This window comes from Rana temporaria, chromosome 3 (genome assembly GCF_905171775.1).
Source record: "Rana temporaria chromosome 3, aRanTem1.1, whole genome shotgun sequence".
Taxonomy (NCBI): domain Eukaryota; kingdom Metazoa; phylum Chordata; class Amphibia; order Anura; family Ranidae; genus Rana; species Rana temporaria.
The window spans coordinates 196,894,255-196,907,790 of record NC_053491.1 but is presented as its reverse complement, the minus strand read 5'-3'; the positions used below and the strand labels follow the sequence as shown (position 1 = coordinate 196,907,790).

The following is a 13,536-nucleotide window of genomic DNA, read 5'->3' as shown; positions in this document are numbered from 1 at the left end:
TAGCTGTTTCTAACCTGGCGAGAAACGCCTCAAGTACAGCCGACATTGCCTCAACAGATGCGGCAGGAGCAGGGGGATTAAAGTATAACTCAGGCATTGCTGCGGCAGAAACACCAGGTTCAATATTGCCCCACCGCTGTGTACTGCAAGACAGAACAACCCACCGGTCACCTCCTGGCTGCAAAAATAGAAGCAGAGACCTCCCAGGGACTCGCCACCCCACCCAGCCGCAGAGAGAGCTGAAAACCTGAAGTGTGCTCTGATGTGCTGGCTGTGCTGTGTCGGTCACCTCAGGGAAGAATCACAGCGTTTCACAGCACTAAAACTGTCACAAGAGGCCAAGAGATTTCCAAGATGGCCACCGTCTGAGGTAAAAATCACCTCATACAAAACAGCAGCACACAGTAGCACCCCCCAGAGTAACAACACAGTCCCCCAACAACACACGGGCCCCGGCGGTAAGAAAACCCAGGAGGCCCCCCTTCACAGCCACTACCCAGTCAGAGGAAGGAGGTAGAGGAAGGGGAGAGAGGAAAGCAGGGCGGACTGTCGACCTCCCCAGGGAAAACACCAGCCATACCACCTTACCTGAGCAAGGGGCCACTACTTACCTGTCCTGCGACCACCGGCTGGAGGTATCCCAGACAGAACCAACATCCACTAACGGCATGGCTGTCGGCCAGACACACTGTGACAGCCATAGAGACCGGTCATGTGTGTCCTGGAACATGTAGTTCCCCGGCCGCCCCTGGAGCAATGGGGCTTGTCGTGGACGACCCAGAGCTGAGGGCCGGCACACGCTCGATGGCCGAACATGGGGGGACTACAAGAGTCAAGACCCAGCCTGTCACCCAGTCGGCTGTTGATAGAAGAATCACAGGATTAAAAAATGCAGGAACAAAATAAAAAGCGAGAAAATCGCAAAAAAAAAAAAAATCTCCAGAGTACAGGACTCCAGAGTGCATTCCTCTGTCGTTGGGCAGAAAAAAACTGGAGCTGCTAGAGCAGGGTGTGGGTTATACCTGGGGAACCACGCCCCCTGGGAGGAGCTGCACTGAGGAAAGTGTTAACACTTAAAGTGCTTTGTTTCTGCCTAAACTCTCCTGAAGGAAGCGGATATAACCCTAAGGTCAAAGGCTGCTGTGTCCATCCATGAACGGAAGAGAAAGCAAGCTTTTAATTTACATATACAGCAAGCTTTAGCAAAAAGACTTGAGGGAAGCCAATACTGAATATAATTTAGTAGGGCCACAAGAAAATTTAATGTTAAATCCAGGACGAGTCATCTGCCTTTCCTATATGAAAACACCATCTTTATAATAAATATATATATATAATATAATCTGTACACAGAAGGCTGCATGCCCCTATGTTTTGTAAATCGATCAAGGCTTGCTGAAGAACTGTTTTTACACCACAGATTATGCAATGTACTTCTCCATAGGTAGTAGCACAATTAAAGGAACTTGAACACGCACTACCAGCTAGCCTAGTGCTGTAGTCTGTTGGGATTGGTACCTTTTCTGCCTTCTTGCCTTAGACTCCATTTCCAAGGAATATCCATGGCCAACTAACAGTTGCTTTAGGTTATATACTTTTGGGAACTCCGTTTTGTACTGGTTAGTTTGAACACAGCGTTAACAGGTCTCCCATATGGGACAACCAATGCCTTGATGATGCTCTATTGCGATAATCCAAATACAACTCTGGGATTGTTTTTTTATTTTACCTCGTTATGGAACACTCACTAGAGTCTAGAAGACTGTGTACAGTCAATGATGCTTGGCAATTTCAAATTTGTTGTTAAACCTGTCAAAACTTAAAAATTGAAACCAAAAAGTAATTTAACTGAATTTTGAAATCCTTAGACATGTTGCAATCATTTTCATTCCAAATAAATGAAAGATTTATCACAACTCTGAGGTAGAACTGATCCTATTGGGCAGCAATTTGACTCTGGTGTGTGTGCCATCCCAATTCTTGACAACTGCCCAACGTGGTTGTAAAGCCATTCTATCCTAAATCATACCATCCCCTCTGTTAGATAACATTGTGTCCCAATGTCTCTGCTTTATAAAAAAAAATATATATATAATATTATTACACACCAATTTCATATCGCTGTTTAGCACTCAAGTGACCGGCTGCCTCTTTCGGGCTGACAACTACAGCAGGAGGGGCCAAGAACACCTGCTGTCAGCCGCGAGGAGGGCGAGCGGGCACTTGAGCGCAGAGCTGCGCTATGAAACGAGGTAGAAAATTGGCATAATTAAAAAAAAAAAAAAAAAAAGTACAGACACAATGTTAACAGACGGGTATGGTATGATTAGGATAAAGTTATAATAGCAACAAGAAGGGAGGGGTGAGCATTGTCAGGAGCCAACAGGCAGGGAGGGTGGGGGAAAAGGACGACAGGAGAGCTGTGGATGACATAAACTGACCACTGATCAGCAGACAAGATAAATTGTCAAAACCAGGCAGGATCAGCCAGGTATTTTATTTTATTTTATATGATATAGGGACAAAATTATACAGCACAAGCACGGTTTGAATTAAATATGGAAATTCTGTTCCATTTAAAGTATATATCTCTATCTCTATATCCATCCCACACATACATACCTCAACTAAATATTTGTTCATACCAAAAGCTGTATTTTTACGGTTATCTTTCTGTCACTGTATACCAATGGTCAGGGAGAGGGGGTCAACATCACTGTCTCCTACAGTAATGGAGCCATGTGTTCTTGGCCTCCTTAGGCAAAACCAACTATAACATGCTTCTGTGTAATCCCACCTTTTCAAACTGCACAATCCCAAGAGCAGCATGCAGTACTGGTAAACCTGAAGTTCTGTTTTTTGTTTCATGAAATATTATAATCTGAAAAAGATGTGCGTTTCTGCTCTGAGCAAGTCTTTAGTGTGTGTAATCTACTCTCCCTGGTATTCAGGTTAATGCCACCTAATGAGCCTCTAAAAACCACTTGCATATGTTATAGCCATCTGCATGTAGTAAAAATTAACCAATGTAAGATTTTAAATCTGCCCAATTAAACGTTGTCAAAGTGGTGTACGTTTTCCCCTGATTTTATAAGGGTTTTGACAAATCTGTCTACTTTTGCTAAATGTGTCCCCCCGCCCCCCCCCCCCCCCAACTACAGTGAAAGGTTGCAATTCACACTTGTAAATTGCAGACACTAAAAAACAGTCACCTTAAGAGAAAATAGTGGACAAAGCAATACTTCAAGTATGGACATCACTGCGTAAATATGCAAATACTGGATGCCTGGCTGTCATGCCAACCTTCTTGATTCATTAGTTTGAGCCGTCACTCCAAAACATACAGTCGTCCAACCTTTTTAGGTCACTATTCCACAATATGCATGTTCAACTATACGTCTACAAATGTACATGATCTCCAAACAGATCAAAAGAATTTCCTTTTCAGAAAAAGGAATGTGCTCTTACTTTTGTGGGACCCACTGAAACACCTAGAATGTAAACTTGTATGCATTACCTGCTGTCTTTGCCAATTTGTCATGAAGTTTATGAAGAGTGTTCATCAGCAGATTTTTCTGTGTCTACAAAAAATAAAAATAAATGTTTTATAAAATAAGATAAAAACAGTGGGTGGAAAAAAAAAATCTGTTGACACATACTATAAAATTGTTATAATATATAGGGTTGTCCCGATACCGATATTAGTATCGGTACCGATACCAAGCATTTGCCCGAGTACTTGTACTCGGGCCAATGCTCCCGATGCTTCACCCGATACTTTTACTGTCAGAGGTGATCAGTGCATGGGGAAGTTACAGGCACCAATCACCTCTATATAGTGTATTTCGGCATGCATTCACGCCGTGTATCTCTCCCCTTCCGTGCTCTTCCTCCACCCCCTGGAATTGTCAGGATGGAGAGCGGGGTAGGAGCCGGTAAATCCGGCTCCTTACTGCTCCGAATGGACAGTCAGTGATCACTGACTCGGTCCATTCACATAACTTAAACATCGTAAACTGTGATTACAATGTTTCAGTTTATGAATGAAGAGAAGACGCTGTCTTCACTCCATTCATTTTCAGCGCAGCTGATGCTGCTGAGAAAGGGACTGGGGAATCTGTGTCCTTCGTCTCTGTCTCAAAGGGGAGATGTTAGAGGTATGTTAAAAAAAAAAAGCATTTAAAAAAAAAATGTAAAAATTCAAAACAAATTGTTAAAAAAAAAAAAAAAAAAACTAATGACACATGTGCTGCTGTCACATGAGATTAAAAAAAAAAAAAAAAAAAAAAAAAAAGAGGATCGGTATTGGCGAGTACTTGAAAAAAAAAGTATTGGTACTTGTACTCGGTCTTAAAAAAGTGGTTTCGGGACAACCCTAATATATATTTATTATCTCAGTACCAACCTCTACTGGCGTTTTTTACACAGAGATGTTAAATACTATTCTTTTAAGGGCTCATACACTGCAGCTCAAAATGAGTGGTCCCTTAAAGGCTTTTGAGTGTTTATTTTTTCTGCCTGGAAATTCCTTTCCATGTTAGCTAATGTGTCCATGCACACTATGGCTTCATTTCCGAGTTTACAGGCATATGCTCTTACAGGCAGAAAAATAAACCCAAACTCATTTTTGAGAGGAGCTGTCGAGAAGGAGATGCCAGAGTGCTTGGAGAAAAAAAAAGGCACAATCAAGCATGAAAAGGCTCAAGGAAGCTCCAAAAACATGAAAAAAAATAAAAAAAACATCCCCCCCCCCCAAAAAAAAAAGCCCAAGACAAGCTTCTTCAAGCTGAAATAAAAGCTCAAATGCTGCAGTGTGCATGGGCCCCAAAAATACTGAAACCTGTTGACTGGTATGCAGAGCAGGCACCCAGGGTATTTGCAGCAGCTTTTAGCATACAGTTCTCCTTCCAAATGCCAGGCTGTTCTCAGACAAAACTCTGATCCTTCCATATAGTGATGGAGCGTGCCGCCAAGTCCTATACCCACATATTACAATTGGCTCTTCACAATGATAGGTTGCCTCGCAATCCTAAAAAAAAAAAAGTGTGGAGGAGAGGATACATGCAAGCCTCACTGCAATTTCTTTAAAAAGAAAAATAAATAAATCTGTATAACTGCACTGAAAGAAGAGCTGAAGCTCTGCCCAATAACAGCCTGGCACTTGGACTGTAACTTTAGACAAAAGCTTTTGGGAGGATACTGAAAAAGCTGCTTGCAGGTATGAAGTACAAGCACATTTGGAGTTCTTGGACAACATGCCTGCCACAGCTTTCATTCCCAATCGGAGTATGAAAAGGTTAAATGGCGCTAACCAGGCAAGCCAAGTGCAAAGAAAAAGATTCCAACAAAGTGTTGGAAAAGCTCTTCAGATTTTGGTCAATATTTACATGCTGGCATTACGCAGTTGTTGTCGATTTGTCAGCTGCACATCCTCACCCAAAGGTGCTCTATTGGATTGAGATCTGGTGACCATTGGAGTACAATGAACACATTGTAATGTTTAAGAAACCAGTGGCGAGATGATTCGAGCTTTGTGACATGGTGCATTATCCTGCTGGAAGTAGCCATCAGAAGATGGGTACACTATAGTCAAAGGGATGGACGTGGTCAGCAACAATACTCAAGTAGGCTGTGGCGTTTAAAACAGTATGCAACAAATTCCGGGCGCCAGGTCGCCGTTGCGCCTAGAATCATCGACCTGGCACCCATGGCAGCAAAGCTGAGGTATCCTTAGAGCGTCGCCGCGCATCCCCCCAAAACCACGAACTTATGGTTCACACTAGCAAAGTTAGGGCACAGCACAGGCATGTTGATATTGTTCACTTTGCAGCTACTGTGCCCATCAATTGTCACTACTGTGCCATGCCATCAAACGTAGCCACTGTGCCCATCAATTGTCACTACTGTGCCATGCCAAACATAACCACTGTGCCATCAATTGTCACTACTGTGCCATGCCATCAAACGTAGCCACTGTGCCATCAATTGTCACCACTGTGCCATGCCATCAAACGCAGCCACTGTGCCCATCGTCACCACTGTGCCATGCCATCAAAGGTAGCCACTGTGCCATCAATTGTCACCACTGTGCCATGCCAAACGCAGCCACTGTGCCATCGTCACCACTGTGCCATGCCAAACGCAGCTACTGTGCCCATCAATTGTCACTGCCATGCCAAACGCAGCCACTGTGCCCATCAATTGTCACTGCCATGCCAAACGCAGCCAATGTGCCATCAATTGTCACCACCGTGCCATGCCAAATGCAGCCACTGTGCCCATCAATTGTCGCCAGTGTGCCAATTGTTGCCACTGTGCCTTTTAATTGTCGTGCTCACTGGTCCCAGCTGTGTTCTGGGAGCTGTGTGTTTCCCAGAACACAAGGGGGGGGGGGCTGACGTCCTGCCCGCAGTCTACCCGCAGACTGTGTGGCCGGAAGTGGGTGCAAAAAAAACTGGCTCATAACTTTTTTAGCTGGCTCCTAGATTCCAAGCAAATTTGTCAAGCCCTGGTTTAAAAGATTATCAATTGGTACTAAGGGGCCCAAAGTGTGCAGGAAAATATTCCCCATACCATTACACCACCAGCCTGAATAGTTTATACACGGCAGGATGGATCCATGCTTATCTTTTGTTAATGCTAAATTCTGACATCTGAATGCCACAGCTGAAAGGGAGACTCAGACCAGGCAATGTTTACCAATCTTCTATTGTCCAATTTTGGCGAGCCTGTGCGAACTGCAGCCTCAGTTTCCTGTTAGCTGACAGGAGTGGCACCCGGTGTGGTCTTCTGCTGCTGTAGTCCATCTGCTTCAAGGTTCAATGTGTTGTGCATTCAGAGGGTAGTCTGCATACCTTAGTTGCAACGAATGGTAATCTGAGCTACTGTTGCCCATCATCTCACACCTGTCTGCCCAATCGACAACAAGGCTATACACATTTGCACTGCACATTTTCTTTTTTTGGATCATTCCATGGTCCCTTAAATACCCCCTATCCCATTCTGATACTCAGCAAGTCTTTACCAGGTCTCGATGCCTTAATGAATTGAGTTGCTGTCATGCGATTGGCTGATTACCAATTTGTGTTACTAAGCAATTGAACAGGTGAACCCAATATGTGGCCAGCGAGTGCAAGTGAACCATTACCTGCCAAACATTTGTAATTTTGTTCGGTGACTGGTCTGAGTACAGTGACTACAGTGATGTGCTTTGCCATGTGCAGGGAATGCTTAGCCATACATGGTCAATATCTCTGGAGCTGTAGCAGGGATGATAACTTAGAATTTTACATTTTGATGTTAGATACACCAAACTATGTCACCCTAATGAGTAATTTATACATTACACTGGTTGATGTGAATTTTAAAAGCACCGACAAGCTTGCTTATCTCACATGTTTGCTAATCTGACAGAAGACCGTTGCTTTTAAAATTCAACATCAAAAACAGTGTCACGGACTTCTAAATACTGTATTTCACGATATAAGCCGTTTAGTGGTAAAAACAAGTGTAAAATGCAAGACTTCGTGGGTTAAAAAAAAAAGGCAGCTTGGAGACTTCAGACACTGCGGCTGAGAGCGGGGTGTACCAAGATGGCCCCCAATGGAACGTCACTTCCATTACAAGTTGACGGGTCACCTAATCTGATGGAACACCGGCAGATCATGACTGAAGTTTGTCCAATTTCGTTGAGCCTGTGCAAACTATAGCCTCAGTTTTCTGTTCTTAGCTGACAGGAGTGACACCCGGTGTGGTCCTCTGCTACTGAAGCCCATCTGCTTCAAGGTTCGATGTGATGTGCGTTCAGAGAAGGTATTCTGCATACCTTGGTTGTAAATGAGTGGATTTTAGTTATTTGCAATTCTATTATCTTGTACCAGTCTGCCCATTCTCCTCTGACATCAAGGCATTTTTCTCCCCACAACTGCTCCTTACGGGATATTTTCTCTTTCGGCCCAATCTCTGTAAACCCATGAGATGGTTGTGTGTGAAAATCCCAGTAGATCAGCAGTTTTTGAAAATACTCAGACCAGACCGTCTGACACAATCCACCATGCCACATTCAAAGTCACTTAAATCCCCTTTCATATGCTCAGATTGAACTTCAGCAAGTCATCTTCACCACATCTATATGCCTAAATGTATCGAGTTGCTGCCAAGCGATTGGCTGATTAGCAATTTGTGTTACCAAGCAATTGATCAGGTGTACCTCAAAGTGGTCTGCGAGGGTATATTGCTGATTTTTTTTTTTTTTTATACATTTCTAAAAGGGTAAAAATTCATCAACAAACATCAAAGACACTGTCAACCCTTCCATATTCCAAATTAAAGCTTGCATTATGTTTAATACTTACATAGCCAGGAAAGCCATCAGGACTTTGTACTAAGAAAAAAAAAAAAAAAAGAAAAAAAAAAAAAAAAAAAAAGGTATAGATTAAAATTGTTGGTACATGCACAGAACACATGGTTACACATCGGATAACACATAAAACCCCATAGTGACCAGCAACAGGTAAAGAAAGCACTATCCCCTATGGCAGTGGTTCTCAACCGTGCTAGTGCTGTGACCCCCTTGATAAAATTTCCCAAGTTGTAGGGACCCCCCCCCCCCCCCCCAACAGTAAAATTATTTTTGTAGTGTGGGTTGTTGGCACCGAAAAAACCCTTATGGTACATTTTAGGAAGTACCTCTTTTTGCTCTTCTTTCTTTCCCTTTTATCTCTCTATCCCAATTTCTTGTCCCCCCCCCCCTCCCATCCCTCTCTAGCTGTATTTGTTCTCTCCCTTATTCTCTCTCCTTTTTCTGTTCCTCCCTCTTTTCCATGTATTCTCTATTTTTATTCTCTTACACCTTAGTGAGGGGTTGGGGAGTTGGGATTAGTGGAAATGCTGGAGGGAGTTCTGATTAGGGGTGCAACGGATCGTCACCGATCCGTGATCCGAACGGGTCACCCCGTTCGGATCGGCACACCCCGCGATCTGCGGAGCGCTCCGGAGCCTCGGCCTAGAAAAGTCCCCGGCTTTGGCCTAGCTCCGGAGCTGCGGCCATCTTGCTCCACCCAGTGTGCTTGCCAGAGCCCAGCGTGACACGCCTCCCCACCTCAGCGCGCTGATTTCTGTAGTCAGCGCGCTGAGGCGGGGAGGGCTGTGCACTGGGCTCTGGCAAGCACACTTGGAGAGAGAATGCTGCTAGCAGTGAAGCGCTGGTGTGAGAGTAGAGAAAAAAAAAAAAAAAGAGCACATTCACAGGGGTGGATTAAAGAGGTGAGGCTGTTTGGACATGTTTTTACAGCAAGATTTACTACTGCATGTTATTTCCCCCCCCAGTTCTGACAATGACTGAACACAAAGCTAAAAAAAGACCCAGGAGATAAAACTTTTTTTTTTCCTTATATACAACAGGTATCAAAGATGTAGTTTTTTCATCGGTTTTGACCGATCGTGTGTACGCGGCCTAAAACTCCGGTGGGTGTAGCAAGATTTTTTTTTTTTGCTGATCCGAAAATTATCCGATCCGTGACTCCTGATCCGAGGATCGATCTGTGAGTTTTTTGATCCGTTGCACCCCTAGTTCTGATCAGCCAACTTTGGTTCTCTTGATTAAGATGATCTGCTGATCTGAGAATTGTAGTTGGGACTTTTATTGGCAACTATAATCACAGGAAGTGTTATTCATTGTGTCTCTGGCCGGGTTCACACTAGTCCGACAAACGCTCCGACATTGGGAGCTTATGTCGCATTACATGTGAAAATCAATGTTTCCCTATGGGAGCCGTCTTAACTGGTCCGACATATCGGAGCGACTTTGCAAATGCTCCCTGTACTACTTTGGTCCGACTTTGATCCTACTTCAGCCCATTGAATATTATTGAAGTCGGATCAAAGTCGGAACACAGTCTTGCACGCTCTGACTTTGGCATGCGACTTGTACTCTGCTGATCTTGAGGGGGAACTCCACGCAAAATGTTAACAAAAAAACGGCATGGGTTCCCCTCCAAGAGCATACCAGGCCCACGAGTCTGGTGCAGATTTAAAGGGGAACCCCCTACGCCGAAAAAACGGCGTGGGGGTCCCCCCAAAATCCATACCAGACCCGTATCCGAGCAGCAGGCCGGCAGGTCATGAAAAGGGGTGGGGACAAGAGAGCGCCCCCTCCTTAACCGTGCCAGGCCGCATACCCTCAACATGGAGAGGTAGGTGCTTTGGGGCAGGGGGGCACCCTGGCCGTTGGTTGTCGGGGTCTGCGGGTGGGGGGCTTATCAGAATCTGGGAGCCCCCTTTAAAAAGGGGGGCCCCAGACACCAGCCCCCCACCCTAGGTGAATGACTATGGGGTACATCGTACCCATTCACCTGGAGGAAAAGTGTCAAAAACATAAACAGACTACACAGGTTTTTAAAATATTTTATTAGTCAGCTCCGGGGGTCTTCTGACTTCGGGGGTCTTCTTCCATCTTCTCTGCTCTCTTCTACTCTCCGCGCTCTCCGGTGCCTTCTGCCGGGCTGTTTTCCTGCCGCTATCTTCTTTGTAGCTCTTTTACTAACGGCGGCCAGCCCGGTCTTCTTCCCTCCTCTTCTTTTCTTCCAGTGTTGTCTCGACGCTCACTCCCGCTGTAATGCCGGGTGCGCGACTCGCACAGATTTATATAGGCCTCTTATGACGTCACAGTCCCAGCATGCTCCGGGTGGTGACGTCACCACCCAGAGCATTCTGGGACTGTGACGTCATAAGAGGCCTATATAAAATCCCTGCGCACTCTGCATTACAGCGGGAGGGAGCGTCGAGTCAACACCGGAAGAAAAGAGGGAGGGAAGAAGACCGTGCTGGCCGCCGCTAGAAAGAGAGCTACAAAGAAGATAGCGGCGGCACAGCCCGGCAGAAGGCACCGGAGAAGAACCGGGAGCGCGGAGAGCAGAGAAGACGGAAGAAGACCCCTGAAGTCAGAAGAAGACCCACGGAGAAGTCGGAAGAAGGCCCCCGGGAGCTGAATAAAATATTTTAAAAACCTGTGTGTTTCTTTTTACACTTTTCCTCCAGGTGAATGGGTAGGGGTACTATGTACCCCATACTCATTTACCTAGGGGGCTCCCAGATTACGATAAGCCCCCCGACCCCAACAACCAACGGCCAGGGTTGTTGGGAAGAGGCCCTGTCCTCATCAACATGGGGCAGGGTGCTTAGGGGTGGGGCGCCCCCCTGCCCCAGATCACCTAGTGGTGGCTTGTGTGCAAGGCCCCTTTCACACTGGGGCCGGAGGTGTGATGGCGGTATAGCGCCAATATACCGTCAGAATTGCGGTGGTATTCGGCCGCTAGCGGTGTGGTTTTAACCCCCTCTAGTGATCGAAAAAGGGTTAATACCGCTCGCAATGCGTAAACACACCGCTCTAAAGATGCTGCTAGCAGGACTTTTGGAGCGGTCCTGCTAGCGCACCGCTCCAGTGTGAAAGCCCTCAGGCTTTTACGCTGGAGAAACAGCAGCCGCTGTTTAGGGTCAGTTTGCAGGCGCTTTTTTAGCGCAATAGCGCCTGCAAACCGCCTCAGTGTGAAAGGGGCACCAAGTCCAAGATCTAGATCAAACCCGTTACTATAATGCATTCATGCTCCATATAAGTAAAACACGCTCTTTTAGGATTTTTTTTAGTTCCCAAGTGCTGAAATAGGACTTTTAAGGCAGCAGGCAGAACAATGAATATTACACTAACCTTCTATTTTAGGGTCCGATTTATCAAAAGGTGTAGGTTTAGAAAAAGCGTAAACTGAACAGGGAGGTAGATTTAGTAAAAAAAATTGGACTGGGGACTGAACCTATACTGTTTAGGCTGCATATGTTTTATACGTGCTTAGGTAGTTTTGATGCATATTATGACAAAATACAACAGGAATATAGTGCTGTGTGGAATCAAGCGTACAACACATATTTCCCCACCCAAACCAACAATGCATTCTTGCAGATTCTGAAAAAGCCAAACTTTGCTTGTCCTATTTTCTAATTTGTTTCAAGCTTCATGATTCAAAACACAGCCCTATTAACATGCAGCACAATAAAATCTTCCAAAAAACACACAAACTTGATTTCTCCCCCCCCCCCTTTCACAAATTTGTATTGGAAAATGTACTTTGTGCTGCTCGTTTTGAGTTAGCGTTCTTAGGGAAAGAACTGTGCCCATGCCCCGGGGGCATTACATGCAAATTCATGCACTTTAAACCCTAGATGTGCTCTACATTTGAAGCAAAATTGAACATTGTTTTTCAGCCGTTTCCAATGTATGAGAATTGAACTAGCCGAGATATCCATGCTCCCAGGCCTGCCAACTTGGGGTGGCCATTTACAGCAAAAGCTCATTATTCTTTGGTGCATATTATAGAGACTGCATCAAGGAGGTACAAGACATTGGCAACTATTGCAATGATAGCAAAACCATCAGTGGTTTTAAACCAAGAAACTGCAACAAGAAAATTTACCATCTTTTTTTCTAAAAACCTGCAAGTATAGATATATGAAAACTGCCATTGCTACCTTATTTAAAAAAATGTAAACAAGTGTTGGGCCTTTTTTCGGTGCGGATGCTGCATCTGTCCCCTGTTGGCTCCGACACCGAGAACGGAGTGATCAAACACCGCTTATCACCAAGTTCTCTGGTGACTCAGTGCAGAACAAACTGCACCCATGTGATCAAACAAGCTTTGGCTGTACTACTTTAATATTTTACCGCCTAGATGCTTGTTTAAAGCAGAGTTCCACCCAAAAGTGGAATTTCCACTTTAAGCACTCCTCTCCCCCTTACATGCCACATTTAGCATATAAATGATTTTTTTTGGGGGAGGACTACTGTCCCACTTCCACCTAGGCTCGACTCACGCATTCGCAGTGCGTGCCTGGCCGTGAAGCTGCAAGCCGTCATGGCCGGGTGCCCAGAGTGTCAATGGAGGCGCCGGCGGAGAGGAGGGGGAAAGGGGCGATGCTCCGGGCGTGGAACAGGTAAAAAGTATCTGTTTATCAAACGCCAGCAGCTACACTTTTTGTAACTGCTGACTTAATAAACATAAAAAGCCTGGAACTCCACTTTTAAGGTCAGTAAAAGGACAAGGACTACCGTCCTAAGATGCCTGATAACAGTGCAGTCTCCAGTTAATCTGTTAGCTTGGAAAAGGCAGTGGTGACATCTTCCCATCCCAGGCTACGGGGCTGTGTTTCTATTGATGTTAGAGGTGCAACGGATCGTCATTGATCCGTGCGGATCACGGATCAATGACTTCGGATCGGCACACACGTAATCCGTGGTGCAGGTAGAGGGGGGGCGAGCAGAGCGGTAAAACACGCTGTAACAGCTGACATTGAAATAGTCTCCGCTCTGCTCGCACAGCCCCGCCTCCTCCTAACCCTGCGCTTGTTATAGACAGAATGTGCGCCGCAGCCAATCGCCTTCTGGCGCGTCCGGCCACGCCCCCGGCATGGATAACTGCTGAGTGATGGACGCTGCAAGTGAGCGGCTGTCCCGCTGTGAGAGGAGCCGGGGGCGGTGTATGGCGGCAG

General features: G+C 45.5%; 1 protein-coding gene across 2 annotated transcripts in view; it reads right to left on the bottom strand.

Moving 5' to 3' along the window:
- LEMD3 (LEM domain containing 3) overlaps positions 1–13,536 on the bottom strand; it is a 61,302-nt gene that overhangs the window by 36,568 nt on the left and 11,198 nt on the right. For both annotated transcript variants that reach the window (XM_040344087.1, XM_040344086.1), the window contains exons 2-3: positions 8,355–8,383; positions 3,518–3,581 (exon numbers count right to left, since the gene is read on the bottom strand). In XM_040344087.1, coding sequence (XP_040200021.1) covers positions 3,518–3,581; positions 8,355–8,383 — 93 coding nt within the window. The remainder of the gene's footprint in view (positions 1–3,517; positions 3,582–8,354; positions 8,384–13,536) is intronic.